The 26,174-nt window shown below is 47.0% G+C and overlaps 2 protein-coding genes across 8 annotated transcripts in view; one reads left to right on the forward strand and one right to left on the reverse strand.

The window, feature by feature from the left end:
• Positions 1–18,980, forward strand: B3GALNT2 (beta-1,3-N-acetylgalactosaminyltransferase 2). Of its 4 annotated transcripts, XR_012945863.1 has the most exons (14): positions 6–669; positions 1,130–1,243; positions 3,143–3,284; positions 3,575–3,675; positions 6,801–7,003; positions 7,587–7,682; positions 8,629–8,739; positions 9,184–9,274; positions 10,011–10,194; positions 10,592–10,720; positions 11,273–11,432; positions 12,548–12,790; positions 13,116–13,172; positions 13,977–14,013. XR_012945863.1 is itself a non-coding variant. In XM_032964824.2 (13 exons), exons 2-13 carry the CDS (start codon positions 1,144–1,146, stop codon positions 14,335–14,337), a joined length of 1,794 nt encoding a protein of 597 aa, XP_032820715.2. In that variant the 5' UTR covers positions 1–669; positions 1,130–1,143; the 3' UTR covers positions 14,338–18,980. The 4 variants fall into 4 exon arrangements, 3 of the variants coding, with proteins under 3 accessions (XP_032820715.2, XP_032820716.2, XP_032820719.2); XM_032964824.2 differs by lacking the exon at positions 12,548–12,790 and having other exon boundaries at positions 1–669; positions 13,918–18,980; XM_032964825.2 differs by lacking the exon at positions 12,548–12,790 and having other exon boundaries at positions 3–538; positions 13,918–18,980.
• The window catches only part of TBCE (tubulin folding cofactor E), a 16,623-nt gene continuing 8,837 nt past the window's right edge, over positions 18,389–26,174 (reverse strand). For all 4 annotated transcript variants that reach the window (XM_032964830.2, XM_032964832.2, XM_032964831.2 and 1 more), the window contains exons 12-17: positions 23,804–23,956; positions 22,984–23,137; positions 21,582–21,647; positions 20,963–21,022; positions 19,608–19,699; positions 18,389–19,099 (exon numbers count right to left, since the gene is read on the reverse strand). In XM_032964830.2, the coding sequence (XP_032820721.2) occupies positions 19,007–19,099; positions 19,608–19,699; positions 20,963–21,022; positions 21,582–21,647; positions 22,984–23,137; positions 23,804–23,956 (618 nt within the window). In that variant the 3' untranslated portion in view covers positions 18,389–19,006. The remainder of the gene's footprint in view (positions 19,100–19,607; positions 19,700–20,962; positions 21,023–21,581; positions 21,648–22,983; positions 23,138–23,803; positions 23,957–26,174) is intronic.

A 26,174-nucleotide genomic window follows, 5' to 3' on the forward strand; every position in this document is an offset into this window, starting at 1 on the left:
CCTGGGCATTGACCCAGGATGTTGATTCCGTGCCTGCGGAGGACTCTGGGATGGTATCATTGAAACGCGCAGCCGACCCGTACACACACACACGCATGCTGTTTGGGCAACCACTAGCAGTTAGCGAGCACCTATTAAGGAGATCGAAACGGAGCACGAGGGAGTCTGGTGTGGCCAGCACCAAGCCCGGCAGCCTTGGTGATACGTTGACCTGGATTGGAACCCAGGTCACGTCAGCCGCGTGTGAAAAGCGCAATGCCCCTGGCTGATCCAGCCGTGAATTATGGATAACTTCAGTGGGCCGTGATTGACAACGCTGCGGTTTGGGCTGTAGTGAGTGCCAGCCCATTCATCTTCACCGCCCTAAGCCAATGTCTATCCACTGCTGGATGAATGCCCCCCTCACTGGCTCGTGCTGCCTGCCCTCCATCTCAACTCCTGCACGCGGACCGATCCGATCGCTCCATCTCCGCTTCCGTGGTCCCTTAGCTCCTGGATGCGTTGGTGATATCAACGCAAACTCCCGAAACTGAACCCGGTACGGTACTGTAGAATAAAACGTTACTAACCGTTACGGAATAAGGTAGTCTGTGCACGTTGGGTAATTGCATAATAACTCTGCAAATCCACTGCTGGATGGAGACCTCCCCCCACGCCACAGTGTTCGAGGTCAGTGTGAGTTTTGTCCATCACCGCTGGTCAGTGTTTATATAATTTGGATTGCCCTGGACTGGTTCGGATATCGCTCGCCACTGATGTGAGCCGTGAACAGGAATCGAACCGAGTTGCCCACGGGGGTCATAGCGCATTGTGCAAGTAACGGTAGACATGTCCACAGTACTCTAACAGTGTTTACGTGATGATTAAACCGACTGATAAACTGAGGCCGATTTCGACTCGGCACTTTGTAAACATTGCCTCTGGCCCCTATATATGGTCACACGAGTCTTGCCTTATTATAGACACACACACACACCACCACCTACAACCGGGAGGATAGTCGCATTAGTGTTGTGCGAAGGCATGCCACGGGCAATTTATAAGTTGGGTATGAAAATGTAAAAATTGCATGAATGTTGGCACCTCTTAGTCCTCTCTCTCCCTGTGGCTGTCGTCAAATTCTCTCCAGAGTTGGACTCCTGGATGATGGACAGGAGGTCGTTAATACCACCGCTGCTCTGCTGTTTGCTGTCCGTGGTGGTGGTGTATCGTGAGTATCTCTTGGACACGCTGAGACTAGGAGGTGGGTGAACGTGATTGGGGAGTGTGCGCACGTTTGATGATACTTAAATGTGGGGTTTTACTTCGGTACGATGGGGGCAGATATGGGCGGAAAGCCGTTTGCTGTATTATGTATGTTGGACTTCTTTCGCACCGTACGTAGCCAAGCTTGCGAATCGGACGTGCTGTTTCCAAGCTAGGATTCCCTTGAAAAAAGATACTCTGAGGCTGTGGTCTCATTAGGTGCTTAGCTGGACGTGAAGCAGCATGGTTTATCCTTGCATGGGTGACCAAGCAGGGCTTGCCAGGTGTTATTGGCATGGGGCTGCGATGTGGCAGGGAGATAGTAATACTGAGTGTCACCTTATTTGGTTCTTTCGGTAAAGTCACGTAGAATGAGAATAAAATAATAAATTAATAAAATAACACAATAAAATTCTCACGACGTTTCGGCCACAACATAAGTGGCCTTCATCAGGTGAAGGGACGAGACTGTCTGGTGGGTTTTCTCTGGGTTGTCTCATTTTAAATGGTAATTATTTACCTATAAGGTACTCGTGAATTTAGCCGCTGCTGTCTTTCATTATGGATTAATTATTTTAAATTCTCAAAGTCTTCATTTCTTTGCCCAGACTCATTACAGTTATGCACAATGATTGGTTGTATGGGTTGTTACTCATTGTGTTTAGGTCTGTGGTCATTACAGAAATGCAGCTGAGTGTCTTTCGCTTTTAATACAATTCCATGCGATTCTGAAATATTATCGCCAGCCAATATCTCGCCACTGCCGTATGAAGGTTTTTTCCCAGACATTTTTTTTGGCTGCCATTACATGACCCGTCCCATCTGTTGACTCCCACCCCTTCCAATGATGTGTCCTGCATGTACGTACCTACGCATGTTGAACTTCTTTCGTACCGTACGTAGTCCTGCCCAAGCCAAATTGCAATTCTTCACAGTGAATATGACATCTCTGATTTGTGTTTGTCTCACGTGCACCTCTGTCTTATTGTGATGCCAAGTGTGCAAATATTTATCCGTGGCTCTTTGCTTACTTTTCAAGTTATTATTTTTCTCTGTCATTGTCCATGTTCCTGACCCATATGCCGTAGCTGGCATTATGCACCGATTGAAAATATTATTGTTTTCGATCATTCTCTTGTTCACCTCTGATGTTTCATTGTGGTTTCAAACCACATTCAATGTTTGCCCTGGCACTGGATACACATTCTCCTGTGTTTTCCACTTGCGTCCCTCCAATAATTATTTTATGTTGTTGGGCAAACTTTTTCGACCATGACTTTTATTTTGCCCGTATTGATCTTGAACCCAAAATGTGGTCTCTTTTTGTTGAGCTCGTCAATCATTTCCTGTAATTCCTTGTTCCTCATCCGTTGAGGACGGTTATGTCATCGGCAGATCTGACATGGAGTATCTTAAACATTAAAAAACACTTTTAAAGTGATTCCCAAGTTGTTGTATATGCATTGTTTCGCTATTTTATACAGGGTCGCTGATGTTGAACTGGAATTTTCCAACTTAACATCGCGTTTACGGAACTTGTGTTGAATTATGCCTTGCCAATTGAGGTGACACGTTAACGTTTGGATAATATATGCCGCTGACTTATTTGTATACACTGCACTGTACATACACTTGTGCATAAATGGCCAGTGCATGCCTGCTGCTCACCTCATAAAAAAATGTCTGCGGACGTAACGGTAGCATAGCAGGTTTATATATTTGATGGTTATAGTTTGTGTCACTTAGGATAACGATCAGCGAGGTGTTGTGATTAATTTGTGGCGAGCACTTTGTGTGTGTGATGATGAATATTGTACGATATATTGTAGTATCCCCATATCGAGGCAAAGCCAGGCCTCAAGCGGTATTTACGCCGACTGACGGACGAGTGGTGCAGGATCACGAGCGGGATCGGTGGCGGTTGGTCGCTACGAGCTGGTGGTCGCCATCCTCTCCGCGAGGGGCAACTGGGTGCTCAGGCAGGCTGTGCGTGACTCCTGGCTGCAGGCCGTGACGGCCAGCCCCTCACTGAGGAAGCGGTGAGTGTGGCCATCTCCTTTTCAATTGCCGTGGGTCAGAAGGCAGTAAAGTCGGTGCAGGTGGCTGGGTTTAAGTTTCAGCTTATTTTGATTTGTTACATGGATGATCGCGTTTTGCAGAGTTGCCCGGCTGTTATACAAATCTGGAAAATGTGTACGCACTACAGGCAAAGGAATAATAACAATATTATTAAGAATTGTGTTGTCACATCTGTTTCTAGACAAGAGGCAAAGCAGTGGCAGCAGCAGCAGTGCTAGAGGTGCGGTAGTCATGTGGTTGTGTGCGGTAGGGTCCTGCCGAGGTTTGTGGTCGGAAGCCGCGCATGTGACATTCACCCTGAAGACAGAGAGGACCCATACTCCTGCTCTTTTCTCAACATCACTCTGCCTGGTGAGCTACGACAAACTTACATCGCTCCGACAAACTCACATCGTTCCGCCAAACTTACAACGCTCTGACAAACTTACATCGCTCTGACAAACTTACATCACTCTGACAAACTTACATCGCTCTGACACACTTACATCGCTCTGACAAACTTACATCACTCTGACAAACTTACATCGCTCTGACACACTTACATCGCTCTGACACACTTACATCGCTCTGACAAACTTACATCGCTCTGACAAACTTACATCGCTCCGACAAACTTACATCGCTCCAACAAACTTACATCGCTCTGACAAACTTACATCGCTCTGACAAACTTACATGGCTCTGACAAACTCACATCGCTCTGACAAACTCACATCGCTCTGACAAACTCACATCGCTCTGACACACTCACATCGCTCTGACAAACTTACATCGCTCTGACAAACTTACATCACTGCAACAAACTTACATCGCTCTGACAAACTTACATCGCTCTAACAAACTCACATCGCTCTGACACACTTACATCGCTCCAACACACTCACATCGCTCTGACAAACTCACATCGCTCTGACAAACTTACATCGCTCTGACAAACTCACATCGCTCTGACAAACTCACATCGCTCTGACAAACTCACATCGCTCTGACAAACTCACATCGCTCTGACACACTTACATCGCTCTGACAAACTCACATCGCTCTGACAAACTCACATCGCTCTGACAAACTTACATCGCTCTGACACACTCACATCGCTCTGACACACTTACATCGCTCTGACAAACTCACATCGCTCTGACAAACTCACATCGCTCTAACAAACTCACATCGCTCTGACACACTTACATCGCTCTGACAAACTCACATCGCTCTGACAAACTCACATCGCTCTGACAAACTTACATCGCTCTGACACACTCACATCGCTCTAACAAACTCACATCGCTCTGACACACTTACATCGCTCTGACAAACTTACATCGCTCTGACAAACTTACATCGCTCTGACAAACTTAGATCGCTCTGACAAACTTACATCGTTCCGACAAACTCACATCACTCTGACAAACTTACATCGCTCTGACAAACTCACATCGCTCTGACAAACTCACATCGCTCTGACAAACTCACATCGCTCTGACACACTTACATCGCTCTGACACACTTAGATCGCTCTGACAAACTTACATCACTCTGACAAACTTACATCGCTCTGACAAACTTAGATCGTTCCGACAAACTCACATCGCTCTGACAAACTCACATCACTCTGACAAACTCACATCGCTCTGACAAACTCACATCGCTCTGACAAACTTAGATCGCTCTGACAAACTTACATCGTTCCGACAAACTCACATCGCTCTGACAAACTTACATCGCTCTGACAAACTCACATCGCTCTGACACACTTACATCGCTCTGACACACTTACATCGCTCTGACACACTCACATCGCTCTGACAAACTTACATCGCTCTGACAAACTTTCATCGCTCTGACAAACTCACATCGCTCTGACAAACTTACATCGCTCTGACACACTTACATCGCTCTGACACACTTACATCGCTCTGACACACTTACATCGCTCTGACACACTTACATCGCTCTGACACACTTACATCGCTCTGACACACTTACATCGCTCTGACAAACTTACATCGCTCTGACACACTTACATCGCTCTGACAAACTTACATCGCTCTGACACACTCACATCGCTCTGACAAACTTACATCGCTCTGACAAACTTACATCGCTCTGACAAACTTACGTCGCTCTGACAAACTCACATCGCTCTGACACACTTACATCGCTCTGACAAACTTACATCGCTCTGACAAACTTACATCGCTCTGACAAACTCACATCGCTCTGACAAACTTACATCGCTCTGACAAACTCACATCGCTCTGACAAAGTTACATCGCTCTGACAAACTCACATCGCTCTGACAAACTCACATCGCTCTGACAAACTCACATCGCTCTGACAAACTTACATCCGCTCCACTTAAAAGTCAAAAGTTTGTTTGCTGGAGGCCACCAGGTGGCCCAGAGGTCAAGGCCTTGAACTTGCACCTCTGAGATCCTGGCTTTAAAATCCAGCCAGTCGCTTGTGATTAAAACTGCCTTCTCAAATCTAGTGAGTTGATGGTGTCAGCTTGGTCATGTATTACTGCACGAAATAAGCCACCGTGTTCGAGCAGCACGTTAAATGCGACAAGCGTTACCCACGGTGTTCAGAGCGGGTAGGCAAGTGCTGCCCCTTTCTGTGTGGACCAGGGGAATTCAGAGGTAGCTCTTTGGTATCTTTGTTTGTTGGGCCATTCTCCAACACCAATGATTGCACTACTCTACGAAAGATGCGAATGCATTCCTTCATCTCATTACATCGATAGCACAATAATAATACAATTGGGAAAAAATACAATTATTATAATGCGCGTTTTATTGCTTTAGACAATGGGTTCTATCATTCTAATGTTGTTTTGCTTGTTTTTTTTTCCTCTCACGCCTACTGTCTTCATTGTACTTGTTTTACGTGATTGCTTTTGTCATATTTGCGACGCAGGTCACTCTTTTAAATGAGACTACCCTGGTCTCTTGATGTCTCAGCAGATTGAACAACAAAAACTGTATATCCCACATTTGTGTATGGTTGCTGCTGCGGATGTGTTGACCATAGAATATGCGCCGTCGCCTTCACAGTGGATAGTACATGTCCCCTGGCATCTTTCGAAATGAGAAGGCCATTGTGTGCTGGCGTCATGGTCTGCAATTGCTGACTTAAAAAAACAACTCCCCCGCAAATGGCCCAGTTGGGGTTACACACGCAGCAGAAATGTATCGCCCCCCCCCCCTATCAGCAGAGTAATGCCCATTTGCGGAGCAGATGCTGAGTCACCTTGCTGCCACTGAGGGTGCCCTTTCCATAGTTTTAATAAGTATTTTCATCGTTAAAATTTGTTGAGATGAGATTTGATGTAAGTTGCATATAACGTGTACAATGCCTTGAGGTGCCCCGGTGTAAAGGGCACAACAGAAAAACAAAACCACGATTATAATTGCTATTATTATAATTGCTATTATTAATATTCACGTTTTCAACGTGTGTTTTTTTCGCCCCAGCGAGCGAGCGGGAAATCGAGGCGGTGACTTGGCTGGAACCGGGGTCGCCAGGGACCGGGCCCCGGACTCGCGTGGCGCGGCCAACGTTGCTGGGGCTCGACTTCCGGGTTCGCCACCCAGTGGTGGTGACGGCGCTCGGTGTGTTCGCCTGGGACGGCACCGTCCCCAACGTCACCGTGCGGCTCCACAACGCGGCCACCAGGGTGACTGCTGCCACTGCCATCACCGCCACCACCACCACCACATCCATCACTGCCACCATTGCCACCACCACCGCCACCTCCGCCACCACTACCGCCGCCGCCACCACCGTAAGCTTAATTTGGACTGGAAGTACAGAAAAGCACGAAGGTAATTCAGTACGAATCTTACATCGGCGTCAACCGTCATATCGTGAATATTTATATTGTATTTTGAAATATGAAATCGTTGAAGTTGTTGTGGTGACAGCCACCTAGTAAACGTACAACATTCGGCCAACGTTCGCATGTGGTCGGAACCGTTTGACCAACGTTTGCCCAAGGGTTCCATGTTTACTAGGCAGTCAATTTTTTGTTCCTTGTCGAAATTACAGATCAAAGTATTCTTTACCCAAACGTTTTTTTTTCCAGTCGGCAATGACCTCGAGCGGACGACGACCCATCATGGAGGCCGACGATGGCCACGGCTGCTTGCCCCGCCGTCACAGATCAAAGCGCGACTGCTGACTGCGTGACAAAGACGGGATCAACGGGCCTCGGTGAAAGGCGCAGTCGCAGGCCAACGGTCGTGTCCGTCTGTTCTCAGGTGGTGCTGGCCGTGGCTCACTTCGGAGCCCTGAGCCCCGGCGTGCGCGTGCGTGCCTGCAGGTACAAGCCCGTGCAGCAGTTCGTGCTCCCCAAGGTGAACGTCATTACACTCGTTCAGCCTAGCGACTTGTGTCTTTTTTGCAGAGTCGGGGGGAGGGGGGGCGGGGGGCAGTTGTTGCTGTGTATGATCCCCAATTGAGTAATTTTTGGATAGGTTTTTAAAAAAATATATATATAGACTGTGACGCCGACACACAATGGCCTGCTCCTTTGAACGACGTCACGGGATGTTTAACGTCCGCTGTGGAGCAGACGCCACGGCTAACACGCCCGCAGTAGTAACCAGATACAAATGTATCAGTTTTTTTAAATTGTTTTAATCAGCTGAGATCTCAAGAGACGACGGATAGTCCCATTTACAAGATTGACCTGTGTCACACATGTGACAAAAGCAATAGCATAAAAAAGTACACTGAAGCAAACACAAGCAAAACTAATATTAGTATGGTAGAACCTAAAGGAATATAACGTGCATTAAAATAATTGTCCTTTTCCCCAATTTTATTTCGATTGTGCTGTCGGTGTCATGTAATCAGATAAAGAATTCATTTACATCTTTCATAGAGCTGTGCAACCTTCGGCGATGGAGAATGGCACAGTAATGACCAGGACTGCCACTGATTTTGAACAGGATAATAATAATTGTTAGAAGTACTTAAGAGTCTAAATAAATTAGCATTTCAAGCACGAATTTGTAATCCACCGCTGCGAAGGCAAGGTTTAGGGGATCAAACTAATGTGAAGCGTCAATTTTCTGTGGGTATTGAGGTGCCGCTCCCTGGACTAATTTCCATCTGTTCCATCTGTACGGGATAGTGTTGCCCCCTTACATGCATGGGTTTTCTCTGGTGCACCCAAATGTCAAAAAAAAAAACTCAATAATTGGCTAAAAAATATTTTAACATATATAGAGGACTTCAGAGCTTGGGCATTAAGCCTTGCTGCCTTCCCGCTTGCCTGTGACCACGTGTGATGTGCAGGGCTTCGAGGGCACCGTGGTGTGGGACGGGGTCACCCCGGCGGACATGGTGCTCTCTGACCCCGGCGACTACACGCTGGACGCGGGAGGGGGCGTTCTGAAATTCGCAGCGGTGCGCTCGCGCGGTCCCCCGCTCCCGATGTAACACCGCCCGGCTCGTTCATCTCAACCCGCGTGGCTATCTTGTGATGTCGAGAGCGCCGCGCCCATGCATCGTCGCAATAGATTGTGTCCGCGAAGGCACAGGACCGGGGAAGATTGTGGCTGCGTTATCTCGTGTGCACGGCCAGATCGACTCGACCGCGTTAGACAAAGCGTGACCACCGATAACGCCGTGTTGCTGCATATATTTATAAGGGGCCAGCTTTAATGAACTCGGGAGGAGCTTCTTAATCAAGTGCCCACTTTGTTCAATGTGTTTACGCTGGGTAACGAGCAGACTGCGCAAAGCCGCCGTGTTTATCTTGGGCCACCCGATATTGAGTGGACGGATCGATAGATCGGCGAATTAATTAATTAATTAACGAGTGGGTGTATTTACGAATGTGCTGTTCAGACGGGGCGGTACGGAGAGGTGGGGGACGAGTTCCCAGAGTTCAGACAGGAGCGGGTGGCACTTGCGGGGTCCTTCACCTTCGCCGTTCAAGGTTAGCGGCAGAGACGCCGTTGGGGGGGGTGTGGGGGGAGAGGCGGGGGGAGGTGTGGGGGGAGAGGCGGGGGTGGTGTGGGGGGAGAGGCGGGGGGGGGGTGTGGGGGGAGAGGCGGGGGGGGTGTGGGGGGAGAGGCGGGGGGGGTGTGGGGGGAGAGGCGGGGGGGGTGTGGGGGGAGAGGCGGGGGGGGTGTGGGGGGAGAGGCGGGGGGGGTGTGGGGGGAGAGGTGGGGGGGGGGTGTGGGGGGAGAGGCGGGGGGGGGTGTGGGGGGAGAGGCGGGGGGGGGTGTGGGGGGAGAGGCGGGGGGTGTGGGGGGAGAGGCGGGGGGGGGTGTTAAGGAAGAGGCGGGGTTTTTTTCGATAAAATATGACGTTTATAAATGTTTCTTTATTAAAAATGTTATCCTTTAAATTTTACAAGTAATCTTTTGTTAAATAAACGGCAATTATATATACATATTTTTTATCAACCTTCGCAGTTGATAAAAAAAAAAAACCAAAAAAACTTTTCACACGGTAAAACAGTGGTCACCTACACATGGACTGCGCTCCACTTTGGGAACGTGGAATTTCCGCCACTGGCTCAGTGCAGCCAGCGAGTTCGAGCGCAGCCCCATCGCCCGATCGAGCGAGGCGCCACTCAGAACTCTCATCATTCGCCATTTCTCTCCGCGTGCCGCACTTCGCCGGCTTGCACGCCCAACTCTCCCGCCCTCACCCGGCCCCTCGTCCAGACGGCGGCTCGCTCACCGCCCACGCCTCCGGCCGGGCACGCCGGAGCGCCGAGTGGGCCGAGACGACGCGCCGGGAGGCCGCCGTCCTGCGCGTCGAGTCGGCGCGTCACGGCGACCTCGTCCTGGTGAACGTCACCGACGTTTACCGCAGCCTGCCCAGCAAGATGCTGCTCTTCTCCCGCTGGTGGGCGGTGCGCGCCGCTCATCCGTCATCGCTCACGTTGAATGGATTGACCATGGCTGATGCTGATGATAATGATGATGATGATGATTTATTGTTTCATTATTACTTCTCTTTCAGGAGGGTCCTGCCAAGGTTTTACATGGGGGTGTGGGGGTGGATGGGGCGGGGGGGGGGGGGCATGTTGCCGTGTGTGATCCCAATTGAGTAATTTGCAGGTACTTTTTCAACCCATTGGGATGTTTCGCCAATACCAGTCACAATGTGTGATTGACGCGATGGCAGCAGCAACACAAGTGGAATGTCGTTGCTTGCGTCAACGACTCTTGTTGCCCATTGCACACAGCGCTAGCATGAGTGACCTCTTATAAAACTCCACACGTGGTTCTCGTTGTTCCAGGGCAGCAGTATCTCTGGACTTCAGGCTGCTGCTGAAGACGGATGACGACAGCTTTGTGGACGTGGCGGAGGTGCTGAGGAGCGCGGTGCTTCAGGGCTACGACCAGACCCCGGGCCTCTGGTGGGGCAGGTAATGGCAGCTCACCCCACCACCCAACTCAGCTCACCCCACCACCCAACTCCTGCGGTGACAGCGCTAACTTGCTGGGCTCCCTTCGAGGTACATACGCGATGAGTTATTCATTAATTGACATTTTTAATTAATGACGAATCTAAAAGATAGTTTTATGATATCACGGCCAACTAAAATTGGAGGAGGCAACTGCTCCATATAACTAACCCCCCTCTGTATGTAAACCCATTGAATAGTTTATTTTATGAATGTAGAACCCTATTTAGAAATCTTCACGTATCAGGATCCCCCGCCTCCCAGGGAAGCTTCTCGATCCACCTCTGCCCCATGCACCTCTGCTCTGATTGCCTGCAACCAGAACTGCCAATGCCACACCGTCCGGCGGTCGCACCGGCGACTTTACAACGACGACGACGATGACGACGACTACGACTGTGACGTCGACGAGAGTGTTCGCTCTGGACGATCGCTCACTCGCTCGGTCGCTCGCTCACTCGCTCACTCACTCGCTCGCTCACTCACTCGCTCGGTCCGCCACACGCTCGGCAGCTTCCGTCGGAACTGGGCGGTCGACCATGCGGGGAAGTGGGCCGAGCTGAGCTACCCGGGCCCGGCGTACCCGGCCTTCGCGTGCGGCGCGGCGTACGTGCTGTCCGCCGACCTCGTGCGGTGGCTGTCCTCCAACTCCGACGTCCTCGCCGCCTACCAGGTGTGCGCTCCCACCCCCTTCCCCCGTCTATGACTGCTAGAAATTTCCACGTGATAGGCCTCTTCATTGAGTTGTATGTCTGTCGAACTTCTTTCGCACCGCACGTAGCCCAAGAGCTATCGTTTGCGATAGCCAGGTCGCTTCTGAAAAAAAGAGCTACACAGCTCAGTGGGCCTCACCTGGTAAAATAAAATTAAGAGTAGCTTTAGTTGACGTCGATTCTAAATGTGGACAAAACCGGAGAACTCGGAGAAAATTCCACGCGACCACGGGGAGAACACGCAAACTCCAAATATACAGGTGTCAGGGTCGGGAGGGAACCCACGACCTCCTGCATAGCAGACGAGGTAGTTAACATCATGCCACCGTGGCGTCTTGCGGAGGGCCCACTGTTCCGCCGAGTATGATGGCCTCGGCGCCGGGCAATCCGGAGCTCTGGTGAACGCTACCAAACGTCCCAGTCTGGTCGGGAGAGTCCCGGTTGGTTTCAGAAAGTCTGTCCCGGTGTACCCCTTAATCGTTTGCGAAAATCTGGATTTTATCCGGGTTTAAGCGTTCCTGGCCTCATGCTCAACTCATGATAATGGATGGCGTTGGCAGAGGAGTAGACGGTGGCCTATGAGCAGTAAGCGTATAACGTATGGAAACCTATAATCCTAATGTAACAGATATGACTTTGCTGATGAGACTCCGAAAGTCGAAACCAGCCCCAGGTTTGTCTTATTTAAACAAATTCTGCTGGAAGACGTTCGTCCGGAAGTCCCATGATAGGCTGATTAAGTTATTTTATTTGAATGTGCAGAAACATGGTCATTGTCTCTGTATTATCAAACATGATAAGCCAAAGTTGAAAATAAAGTGCATTAGTTGTGAATGATACCCGATGCATTTTGTTGAGCCTTGTAGTGTTGTGTAATATACAAGCACAAGAACAACAAAAGCAAGCTGCTTCTTGAAAAAAAAAATGAAATTTCAAGTTGAACACATTCAAGGTCAAGAGGTCATTATGGCCAATGCCAAATGATGCCACCTCACCTCGCCATCGGTTCCGTTTGCTGGATGCCATATTTCTCGGGAAGTCGACACCCCAACCTTCAAGTCCTTCTCCCCCACAGTCTCCAAACGGGTGGTCTCAGCTGTTCCCCGTGATCAGTGACCCGTGGGTGCTTCTCCAATGGCCGTCACAGTAACCTGCCCTCCAAAGACAAAGATCCCCCGTATAGCCCGAACAGACTGCTGGGGCAAGTGCCGTTAACGAGCACCTATGAAGGTCGGCACGGCGCACGAGGGGGTGGGTGGCCAGCACCTCGCCCGGCCGCCTTTGTCTTCCCAGTGGTGATTTACACACACCGCACCAGGTACTTATTTGAGGCTGAGTCGACCTTGAGCGGGAATCGAACTCGGGTGGCCGGGTTCGTAGTGCAGCGTGATAACCGCTACACTACACTGTCCTCCTCCACCCTGCACAGTGTCCCACCCATCACAACCCCTTTTCCTGATTACGTCTACAGCACTTTCCACATTCTCATTATGAACTTCCAAGTTGCTTTACCCAAGCCTTTCTATGGAATTCCTGTTTTTAAATTCTAAAGGTAAATTTTCTGCTTGTGTTCTTAATGCATTAGCAGCTAAGCGATGACGAGTACATTGTGTTAATTGGGTGAATGGCGTGTGCACGTACAGGGTGAAGATGTTTCCATGGGCATATGGATGGCAGCTTTGGCACCAACTAGGATACAGGTAAATGGTGTTCACATAGAGAGTTTACAAGTAAATGGACAGAATTATCTCGTGCCATTAACGTCGCCATCTGTCCCAGGTTTGCCAGGATCATCTTCGTGTAAAGGTAGCTGCCATGGGAATTCTGAGTCTTCCCGGGATATTATAAAAGTCCCGGATTTTGTCAGCTGCGTAATAACACCACCTCTAAAGACAATGACTTGACATGCAGTTCTCCTCTCTTCTGATATTGAGATATTTTTCCCCGATATGTCTGAATTGTTTGTGCTACAAAGGTAGCAGCGCTGTATGTCACTTATTGTAAGAAAATATATATGTGAAAGCGTCTGTGTTAACATAGTCCTCCCCCCGCACCTCCGATTAGCACGGTTGGTTGCGTATGGTGTGAAAGAAGTTCAACACACATACATGAGAACCAAAAAACATCCCGATAGAGGTGTATTGCAAATGATCATGGATCCATTGTCTTTTGAAAATGTTTATTAAAGTTAAATATTTTCTTTGCAAAAGTATCATAGCATGCACACGAATGTATGTAAAGTTTGGTTTAAAGCATTGCGCTGCCAAGTTATTACAAAATGAAGTAAGTTATGGATTCTGATGATTAATGAGAGGATTGCGTGACAAAACTAGACGAGACTCAACGTGAAGGACACGTCCAAACAAATCGGCAACAGTGTGGAACTCATCCCTGTAGGTAGCCCCGAGTCCACGGTGGAAATTCCTCTTTGCATTCTCACCGCAGGACAACCACCGCCGACGTTCAACAAATAAATTCCCGCTCGTTGTCGTGCTGCCCTGCAGGACGACCGCTGGTGGTGCGACGTGGCCTGCGAGCGCGGTGCCCTCGCCTCCTCGCAGCACTCGCCAGCGCGGCTCGCCACCATGTGGGCGGGAAAGCAGCGCTGCGGTGACGCGTGCACGCCGTGCGACGCGCCGGGCGTCTAGGACGGCGGGCGCTCGCTTACCCCCCCCCCTCGCTCACCCTCCCTCGCCCTCGCTCGCTCACCCTCCCTCCCGTCGCTCGCCCTCGCTCGACCGGGCCCACTCGTACGGGACTCCCGCCAGCGTCTCTGCAACTCGCACGCGTTCGTGCAGCGTCCGATTGCGACTGCTGTTCAGAACTGTGGGCTGGGACGGGACCTGGGCAGGACGCGCCGCTTGAAGGGGGCGATGGTCCGAGGTCGACAATAATCACCGAGCGGCAGACGGAGGTGGGGAAAGCGCCCGAGAGGACGTGGAACCGCGGAGGCGGGGCGACGGGACCGCCTCCTCAGAGTGCAGGCGCCAGGCGGATTGTTGCATCGCGGCACCGTAAAGAATGACGGCGACTTGCGGAGGCCGTTATCCAGCAGCGGGTCGATTACAGCCCGGTGATGATGATAGTGAATGCGACTGCATCTCTGCATGTTGCTGTGCAAATTATGTGCAACGTGTGAAGAAAGTAGATCGGCAAAAAAGTATTTTTAGAAGATACGGTTAAGAAGCAGACAGCAGGGCAGGGAAGTGAGATGATGGCACGCTGGAGTGCGAATGAAGACACTTCTTGATTTAAAGCTTTCGTGACTGCAGGGATTCATATTCTTGGTTCTTTCGGTAAAGTCACGTAGAAGGGAAAATAAAATAATTAAAATATAAAACAATTAAATTCTCACGACGTTTCGATTGCAACACAAACAATCATCATCAGGTGTGAAAACCACAGCAAGAAAATTTGAAAAAGTGGCGTTTTTTTAACGTTAGTACCACGGAGAGCGATTTGGCAGTTATTCAGATGGACGAGTCCATCTATGTTTGGAAGAGGGGGGAGACGAAAATAATGGATGCGGTCTGAAAGCCACCGTAAGCGTGGACAAACAATTAAGACCTGAAATGGTTTATTAAATCCTTCCAATGATTACAAGCACAGAGACAATTTCAACCGAGAAGATGGATTCTGGCTTAGCAATCATTGGAAGGATTTGATCAACCATTTTGGGTCTTAAATGATTGTTCACGCTTACGGTGGCTTTCAGACTGCATCCATTATTTTCGTCTCCCCCCTCCTCTTGTCCGAACATAGATGGACTCGTCCATCTGAATAACTGCTAAATCGCTCTCCGTGGTGCTAACGTTAAAAAAAACGCCACTTATTTCAAATTTTCAACACCATGGTTACGCAACATCAAATTTATTGTTTCCCTTTTACGTGACTTTACCGAAAGAATCAAGAATATGAAGACACTACATCGAGAAGAAACGGATGTTCGTGGGCTGTACAGGAAAGGCAAATGTGAAGTCCGGATGCGAACAAGGAAAGGATCTTGGCAGTGTGAATTATTTGAGCAAGAGATTTCCAGACCATGAAGAAAGCTGTGGAAAAGGAGTGATCTCCCATTGAGCGGTTGACTGCAAGCTGATGCGTCCATCTAGATTGCACGCTCGCATGGAACGCCTTATGTGGAGCTTCAACACCATGGTTCCACAGCATCAACTTCACAAAAAATATCATGGCCTTTACACCTGAACTGTGCACTTGTGTGTGTATGAAGTCACTCAATCAGCCAGAACAGATGTACATGATGTTAAAGCTCTGCAGCCAATCACAGTTTAAATTTTAGTCCTCGTAATAGCCAATATTTATTTCATAACGTGCCTTTAACAAAAACAAATGTCCCAAAGCACTGTACAATCAACACCAGAATAAAGTTACAAGAAAATCAACAACTACTGATTGCTTTCAAAAGGCCAGTGAGTCAAAATTGGTTTTAAGATGACCTTCAAAGATACCAGCAGTTTCCGAGTCTCAGCTGTGAGCAAAATCATTCCCCAATCTTGGGAGCAGAGGAACATGTGGAGTGAAGTCTTGGTTTAGGCACCAGCAAGAGTCCAGAGTCTATTGAAGGTCACGTGTGAGTGCGTAGTGGGAAAGCAGATGTCTTAGGTACGATGGAGCCAGGCCATCTTCAAATCAGTAGCTACATTGCACAGGCAACCAATGCAATGTCAGAACAAGAATTATATGATTCAAGGATTGAGTGTTTGCGAACACCCGAGCAAGCCCCGTTCAGAATATCCGACAGGGTAGTTTTAAAGATTAACCATGTTGACTAAAGTAACAGGCTGAGCCTCACTAGAACACATAGCTGCAATAACCTGTGAAAAACTGAGTTGATTTACCTCAATTTACAGGAAATTAGTGACACTTAAGTGTTAAACAGGAAATGGGGGTTCCAAGTCAACTATGATAGCCACGTGGTCACAAAAACCTAACTCGGGATATGAAGTAGATAATGAAAAGATCCAATGTGACACCAATTATGTGTGGGCACTTTGGCATGTTGAGCGAGCTCACAGCAATCAAGCAAGGCCAAATAATCTGCTGTAAAGGGACAGTGATGCGGATCAACATGGATACTAACATCTCCGAAACGTACAATCTTGTCATATCTAGGGCAGAGAAACGACAGAGCAGACAACTCAATTCAAAATGAAGTATTCCAATTTGGGGGTGGGGGTGATTAACAAGAAGCGCAACTGGAGGCCGAGTAAATAACTTCAAAACAATGTTCTCAAATACCGGGGTAAATCGAGGTCAAGGTTCTATGTCCAAGCTGATGCACAAAAGCCACCCCCCTCCCACTGTGACCCAACAACCCACGGCACGAGCGTTTTGTCAAAAGCCAAATCAGACGGAGCCGTCCGATTGAGGAAAAGGCAGTCATTTTGTTGATGCCACGTTTCAGTTGAACGTAAAATTCACAGGTGAAGTAAAAAATATATTCGAAAGCAGAGCTTTGGTTGTCAAAGAGCGAGCGTTGAATACGCCCACTTCTGCAAGCTTGGGTGTCGTTAAGAGGTTCAGGCCTTGCCAAACCATGTCATGGACTTCAGAAGCCCGAGCAGGTTACCAACAACCACTGTGGCAACGAGCCGGAGAAATTCACTTTAGAGACCAAGAAGAACTTGTATTGACCTTGGCATGAGCCAAAAATTAATTCCCCGGCCAGAGCACCTAAGCTGTTCTCGATCTTGCCCACGACATACATTACGTAAAATGAATGAAAGGGGAGTACAGCTGATCGCTCTCAAAGTGGCTGTGAGATACGATCCATCACCAACAGCCGAGTAGCAGCATGCAGGCCCAATTCCGCCAGCTTTTCTCTTGGTGATTAAAATAGGTATAAACGTAAAAGACGAATAGCTAATGAAGCAGGACTTTGAAACAGGTTTTTATTGATTAAAACTACAAATAGTGGAAGAAAAAAACTATGAGAGTCAAACTGATAAAATAGCTTTGTGTTGCGTAGTGAATGTTGTGTAGTGAGTGCCGCGTGCCACGAGCAGTATTAGTGAGTGGCAGCCGTTGTGTCGTCGGTGTCGTATGATGACAGTGGTTGTGTCGAGCCGTGGCTCTCGGAAGTGTGGTCCCTGGGCCAATGGTGGTCCGCGATGGCTGTGATGCAATTGCACGTTGATCAGAAAATAATAAAAGTCATTTTTCCCATATTTAATTTTAAAATGTAATTGGGTAAATGACCCTGATTAAACTTACCAGAACATCTAAATGCCCCTCCCCCTAAAAAAAACTCCTTATAGCCGGTAATATTAATCATTTAGTATTCGTGGTATTTAGAGAGATAAGTGAAATGCGTTTTGTCACCAGGGGTGCGGGGGGGGGGGCTGGGTGGTGGTCCGTGGAAAAGTTTGCATCGGCTGAGTGTCTCACGGGTGTAGAGCGAGCGTGCGGGAAATGTTTAACGAGTAGCGAGTGTTGTATTGTGTGGAATAAAAATTGTGGGGGGGTGGAGCGGACTAAAGCAGGACTTTCGATTTAAAGCTTTCGTGACTGCAGGGATTCATCTTCTTGGTTCTTTCGGTAAAGTGACTTTACCGAAATAACCAAGAAGATAAAGCAGGAATGTTTAAAACCAAAAACTGACTGAAAAAAAACTTCAAACAAAATCCCGTCAGGTGGCAGCCAAACTGCGCCCAAGTCCTCTTGGGCGACCATAGTCACCTTCCTGCAGACCAGTTGGTGCTCGATCAATGAAGTGTTTTTAAATGCCAAACGCCGCTTAAGGATGGGTGTTCCTAACCAACCAAATGCCTCTTTACATTGTGCATCCTAACGCCCCATCCACCCAAGTCCTCGCGACAATATTTACATCCTCACCGCACCAGGACAAAAACAAATGTGTTATATCAGCAGAATGATTGCAAAATAAAACACAGGATAATTTAATGTATCCTTTATTTCTCATGCACAAACGTATGAGTTATTTGTAATTTGAGTGTTCACAAGTATTGGCGTCACAGGATTTTATTGTGATATTGTTTACCGACATTTTTTTTCTCAAAGTCTACCACGGTAACCTTGATATTATACGTAATTGTGGTCTAAAGAAAATATTGTCAAGAGAAACGTTGGCATACATCACCTTGAGTGTTACCGAATCGTAGTGTGAAGTTAAGGGTGACGTTTTTGCAACAACAGTTTTAGAATCGAAGCTTTCGTGACTGCAAGGATTCACTCTTTGGCTTTTTCGGTAAAGTCACGTAGGTAAAATAAATGAAAACAACTAAATTAAATCACGACGTTTAGGAGGCAACACAAGCTTCCGTCTTCAGGTGGAACAGCGGACTAAATAGCTATTGCTGTGACTGTTCCACCTGAAGATGGAAGCTTGTGTTGCCTCCGAAACGTCGTGATTTAATTTAGTTGTTTTCATTTATTTTATTTTACCTGCGTAACTTTACCAAAAAAACCAAAGAGTAGTTTTAGAACCATTTAGCAGAACTGATAATAAAGACGATGGGAATATTGAAGACGACTGTTGATGATTTTATCACCGTTACCAGCGGACCACCAGGTTGTCTCCATCCTCGATAGAGTAAAATCTGAGTGGCCGAAGATCGTTGTCCAATTCAAACTCCTGCCCCTCCATCTGAATCCGCGCAGAAAGAACAAACATTATCATTAAACATTGCCGTAGCTAATATATAAAGCCACTGTCAATTGGACAAAGCCAGGGTACATTCAAACTAACAATTCGTGTCTACAATGTGCACGCGCACGTATAGTCCTTGTGTGATCCACTGCTGGATAAGGGCCTCCACAGACCGTGCAGGTTGTGGGGATGACTAGACCATACTTCACCAAGCTGGTGAGTACGGCTTGGTGAAGGTGGGCAGCATAGACGTGAGCACAGAAGTACAGTACAGCAATGGACTGCCCTGTGCTGCTTGCGACGTAGCTGCGCAGCAGTTTGCGACGCCTGTTTTATCCATCCAGACACTGTCCATGGTTCAGTGGACATCACTGATCTATTCACAATCTCTGTGACCACCATGACCTTCGTGTCAAAACTGTCGCCTTAACTATCGATCACGATAAAAGTAGATTGACAACCCTAATCCGGGCGTAGAGAGCGGTAGGAGAAAGTAGTCACTCACCTTGTGGCTCGTGTATGTCAGCACCAGGTCTGACGCCTGCACCTTCAACAGCCTGCACAGCATTCCTTTAAGCTTCTGTACCGTCATCGAGTCTGCATGGAGTGGTGATCATTGCGCGTTATCATCGTCAGCATCACCAGTGGAATAGTCAAGGCATATAAATAAGGCAATGTATTTATTCCAACGTGGGTTGTTTTGTTTGCAGTGTTTGTTTCGCATTCTTGCATCTGTGCGCTACAATGGGATCCTAGTCTTCTTCGTACGATGGGCAGTTGACCAGCAACATTTGTGTGTTCAAGATGAGGTTGATGAGTGAGCCAGTGGGTGGCTTCAGGAACAGTCTGATGAATATCTGAAACGCTTTCCACATACGATCAAAGCCGGCAGTCGTGTTACTGCACGGTCTATGGTTTGAGATATACTCACATGGAGGTTGACAGATGTATATAGAGACCCATAGACTCACACAGACACAGTAGACTCACTAACCTGATGAACATCTGATATATGCTGCAAAGTGAATCATTCAAGTAGGCAGTTGCTTCTTGTGGTCCACAGTTTGCGATTAGTGATCGCAGTCCCACTGTGGACCATTCTTTTTTTTGTAAAAACAATTTGATTGGTTTTTCAAGAACCCAGAAGACAGTGGGAACATCAAAAGCCACTGGGGACTATTCTTAATTGTTCATCATTGGTGTAATAGATCGCTGCTTCTGCCTTGCCATGTTCTCATGTGATTCAGTAAAAGACCAGAGATTCAAGTAAACTGGATTCACTCGGTCTACTTATCCTAAACAAAGTATCCAGAGAGGACTTTGACTTGGGTCCTGGTCATGATGGTTGACTACTCAAGTCTTATTACTCTTGCATGAAGGTTAAGTAAATAATTCCTGAAAGGTAAACGGTAATTGCACCTCGCATTGTTTTAGTTCACGCATGTTCCAAATACTTAGTCTTCACAGTGATGGCTACGGGAGTGTGTCAGTGGCACTGCATTGCGCAGACACGAGCGGCTACCACACACAAATCATTTCCGACCCCACAAAGGGCTCGAAAAAAATGGGACCCATACACAAATGCATGAAGGCATCACGTGGGCCTCTGCACCCATCTCATGCACCAAGTGCAAAAAAAATAAAAAAAATCTCCAATTGCAACTGCTGCTCCACGTCGCAAACCGAGGACCACGTCCTCAGCCACTGCCACACAACATTATTCAGCGGAGGAGAGGAGCTACACACGGCCTCCATAAATCCCAGAATTTGGCTCAATCGATTGGACCTCGATTTCTAAATTGCATTTTTACGATTTACATTCAACCATGCGCGATGGGATTAAGTGGCCGATGTACTTACTTGGAACTTTTTTCTCTACAGTCTTGTGGTCCGCGAGGTCGGGGCATGTGATGTTAATTGCTGCAAATGACAAAACGACAAAGATCCCCGATATAGCCTTCTTAACAGACTGTTGGAGCAAGTGCTATTAGCGAGCACTGATGAAGGTCGGCACTTTTTGAGAGGGAGTGGGTGGCCAAAACCACGCCGGGTCGTCTTTGTCTCCCTAGTGGCGATGTTTACACACCGCACCAGGTACTAATTTGAGGCTGAGTCGACCTAGGGGAGGCCTAGGACCAGTTCAAATCATTGTCACTGGTGTTAGCCGTGAGTGGGAATCGAACTCGGTTTGCCAGGTTCGTAGCGCAATGCGCTACCGTTCCTCTTACACACATACACCCGGGCAGTCTACCCACATTGCACAAGTGCATACATATTTTATGTATTCAAATCTTAGTACAGACCCCATCTTCTTTGGCTAAAATACTACAAATACTTGGTGAACTAGATGTTGATAAGATATACATAATATACTTGGTGAACTAGATGTTGATAAGATATACATAATGTTTAATTGTTCTTACATTTCAATAGGATATACAGATCGAATAAAAAACTATATAGAAGTCAGTTTGCCCACCGACAAGTTTGCTCTTCAAAGTGAAGACTTCCTCCTTTAACTCCGAGTCTTCAGGTGCTCCATGCTCTTAGAAAAAAAGTCAAAGATTTAACAAGGCATAAGCTCACAATGCCATAAATGACCACATACTCTGTGGCCAATGGAGACTGGGCACATTCTTAATAGTTTAATGCACCAAAACTACCGCAATGGAGGCAGTAGAGAAAGCAGGTTCCTGGCAAGTTATCTGTGCGTAACCTGAGTTTCATCTCTACACGAGTGTGTTTTCTCACGTCCCTCAAGTTTCATGCCACATGCAACAATACTACCTTAGAGATTTTTCTAAATATCCCAAACATTTATCCTGCTACAAAAGTCCATAGATCAGGGCCGTATCCAGCTTGCGACTTCGTTTCATACGGCCCGCTGTCACATGAAGCACACCACTTTGAAATGGCCCGTATACAATATTTATCAATCGCTACAAGCATCAGTCACGCTAATCAGGTACGAGAGGGGAACTTTTTTGACCTGCAAAGGCTACATTTTAAATGTTAGCATGCTCAGTCACTTCTGCCATACTCAGTCAGCACATGTGTTTGTTTGCTGCCCTGGGATATTAAAAGCTTCACCATATGTTGCGCGCATGCCTTTAGTGTTTGTGCATGGACATACCACATGGTACAGCCTTCACATTTACAGAACAGCGCAAGTAACATATGCATCAACCGAGTTATTATTATTATTATTATTTGATAACGCGAAGGTGTGTGTTAACGTGTGGCTTGCCAATGATGTTCAAAAGTCCTATTTGGCTCACAGTAAGGAAAAGGTCTTCCCAGCTTTGGTTTGGATTCACAAGATGTTAACTACCTCGCCTGGTATACAGGAGGTCGTGGGTTCGATCCCGACACCAATGCCTGTATATTTGGAGTTTGCATGTTCTCTCTGTGGTCACGTGGATTTTTCTCCGGGTGCTTCGGTTTTTCCCTCCATATTTAGAAACATGCGTGTAGATTATTTGACTGCTATAAATTTACAAGTAATAAGCCACTTATTTGAGCTATCATTTGTGATCGCCAGGTCGCTTTTGAAAAACAGCTATATAGCTCAGTGGGCCTTACACCTGGTAAAATTAAAGTAGTTTGTAATTTAAAAAGTTTAAATTTTGATTTAAAACTTTCGTGACTGCAGTAATTCATATTCTTAACTCTTTCGGTAAAGTCAAGTTGAAGGGAAACAATAAAATAATAAAATATATATAAAACAATAAAAATTCTCACGACGTTTCGACCATAACACAAACGGTCGTCATCAGGTGTGTCGGTTTGCATTTAAAAAATAAAGAAATTAAAAAGTTTACTTTAAAGCTCTCTTGGGTTACAGATGTGTTGTTGTAGAGAGAGTGTGACGGATGTCTCACTGTGTACGAACGACGCATAGCGTGGGTGAGCTGCCGTGAATTCCGTGCTGGCGATTCCCAGCTCTCCATTCCGGCGGCCACCGGCTTCGAGCCAAGCCAGGCCGTAACGCTTCAAGTAGTCGCGCTCTGCTCCGCTCCGTTCGTTATTGCATACCTGAACCCACGTACACATGTACACACGCGCACGCATCAGTTCCAGTGTGTCCTCAAATTATTGCACTAACTCAGAATCAGAATATTTATACTGGAGGAATCCGATGAGCCGTAAAGCACTTTTTCACAGATGTCCAGTAGGGGTGGGTCAGAACGTTATCACGACAAACAGTACAAAAACATGATAGTCGTGCAAAGTACAAGGTAAATAACTCACCCAAACACACACAAATGAAAATAAACATCCCCATTCTACCAGGTAAAGCCCACTGAGGTATTAACTTATTTTTCAGAAGTGACCTGGCCACAAATGATAGCTCAACAAAGTGGCCCATCATTTGGAAATTTAACACCTAGGCTTTCGCGACCAATATCCACAATATAGTTTTTTTGGGTTAGATCGCGTAAATGTGTCGTTAAACCCGCCATCACCCGACACAGCCAATTAGTAAGGTTTGTCACGTAAACAGAACATGCCAATTCGTTACAAGTACGCGATCTAACCCAAAAAGTCTATATATTATGGATTTGGAAATTTATAGCACCAAAATAATCTCAATGAATGTTTCTAAATGTGGAGGGAAAAAACGGAAGGACCCAGAGAAAAAAACACCACTCTGGAACTTTATCATTACTCATAGAAGAATAAAATAAATCAAATAAGAACCTTGGAGTGGTTGAGCACCCGCAGACGTGCGATTTTGGCGATGATGATCTGCCAAACCGTGTTTGGATTTATCTCGGGCGTTTCAAGGAATTCCAGGCTCAGATTCAACACCTCCAGGCTCTGCAGCTTGTCCAGCTCATTTATCGAGCTCCACTGCACAGGGAACGTTGAGGACAGTGGTGGTGGCATGAGGGCATGGGAAGCAGCAGCACACCAGAAGAAGAAGCAGCAGGGAAATCAGGATATTTATTTATACTGCAGAAATCCGATGAGCTATAAAGCCCTTTTTCACAGATGTCCAGTAGTTTTCACAAATGGAGACACAGTTGGTGAGAACATTGGCAGGACAACGAGAGAGGTGTTGGTAAAAGTGCAGGCCTGCAATTTCTTGTTCATGCCACTGCGAGCAGAAGGGCCTCCACTATCAGGAGCTCCAGAGAGCCCTTCTGGAAGGTATTTTGGACTACTCTTTCAGATGAGGTGAGTTTACCCACATTTTACTCCACCACACGCGACGTGCCAATCGACTAACTGCGGTGTACCCATTTACATTGCTGGGTGGAAGGGGGTGCAGGGGTTGTGGAAGGAGGCTGCGGTGGGGGGGGGGGGGGGTAATTTAAGAATGTTGCTTCAACTTCTGCACCCACAAGTCCAATGTGCTCACCATTACACCATGGCAGCAATCCCAGGAAAGGAATAGGAGTGCGAAAATGGGTAAGAAATAACATACAATTCGACACGCGTATCGGTATTTTGAAATGTCTTTTACACGAATTTAATGGAGCTAAAACAATAAAAAGGCACCCCTGTTGAATAATATTCGTGGAAAGCATTGTTTTTATTTGTGATCACATTCATACAAAATCGAAACACAATTGGGCTAAAAAATTTTTTTTAAGTAAACTGTATACAGTGAGGGAACAAAATATTTGATCCCCTGCTGATTTTGTACGTTTGCCCACTGACAAGGAAATGATCAGTCTATAATTTTAATGGTAGGTTTATTTGAACAGTGAGAGACAGAATAACAAAAAAATCCAGAAAAACGCATGTCAAAAATGTTATAAATTGATTGGCATTTTAATGAGGGAAATAAGTATTTGACCCCTCTGCAAAACATGACTTAGTACTTGGTGGCAAAACCCTTGTTGGCAATCACAGAGGTCAGACGTTTCTTGTAGTTGGCCACCAGGTTTGCACACATCTCAGGAGGGATTTTGTCCCACTCCTCTTTGCAGATCTTCTCCAAGTCATTAAGGTTTCAAGGCTGACGTTTGGCAACTCGAACCTTCAGCTCCCTCCACAGATTTTCTATGGGATTAAGGTCTGGAGACTGGCTAGGCCACTCCAGGACCTTCATGTGCTTCTTCTTGAGCCATTCCTTTGTTGCCTTGGCCGTGTGTTTTGGGTCATTGTTATGCTGGAATACCCATCCACGACCCATTTTCAATGCCCTGACTGAGGGAAGGAGGTTCTCACCCAAGATTTGACGGTACATGGTCCCATCCATCGTCCCTTTGATGCGGTGAAGTTGTCCTGTCCCCTTAGCAGAAAAACACCCCCAAAGCATAATGTTTCCACCTCCATGTTTGACGGTGGGGATGGTGTTCTTGGGGTCATAGGCAGCATTCCTCCTCCTCCAAACACGGCGAGTTGAGTTGATGACGAGCTCCATTTTGGTCTCATCTGACCACAACACTTTCACCCAGTTGTCCTCTGAATCATTCAGATGTTCATTGGCAAACTTCAGACGGGCATGTATATGTGCTTTCTTGAGCAGAGGGACCTTGCGGGCACTGCAGGATTTCAGTCCTTCACGGCGTAATGTTACCAATTGTTTTCTTGGTGACTATGGTCCCAGCTGCCTTGCGATCATTGACAAGATCCTCCCGTGTAGTTCTGGGCTGATTCCTCACCGTTCTCATTATCATTGCAACTCCACGAGGTGACATCATGCATGGAGCCCCAGGCCGAGGGAGATTGACATTTCGATTTAAAGCTTCCGTGACTGCAAGGATTCATCTTCTTTGGTTCTTTCGGTAAAGTCACGTAGAATGAGAATAAAATAATAAATTGATAAAATAAAATAACACAATAATATTCTCACGACGTTTCGGCCACAACACAAGCAGCCTTCATCAGGTGAAGGGGACGAGACTGCCTGTCACTCCAGCGCTGTCCTCCAGACAGTCTCGTCCCCTTCACCTGATGAAGGCCGCTTGTGTTGTGGCCGAAACGTCGTGAGAATATTATTGTTATTTTATTTTATCAATTTATTATTTTATTCTCATTCTACGTGACTTTACCGAAAGAACCAAAGAAGATTGACATTTCTTTTGTGTTTATTCCATTTGCAAATAATCGCACCAAC

Source organism: Petromyzon marinus, chromosome 33 (assembly GCF_048934315.1).
Source record: "Petromyzon marinus isolate PM22_M1 ecotype Great Lakes invasive population chromosome 33, UKy_Petmar_22M1.pri1.0, whole genome shotgun sequence".
Classification (NCBI taxonomy): domain Eukaryota; kingdom Metazoa; phylum Chordata; class Hyperoartia; order Petromyzontiformes; family Petromyzontidae; genus Petromyzon; species Petromyzon marinus.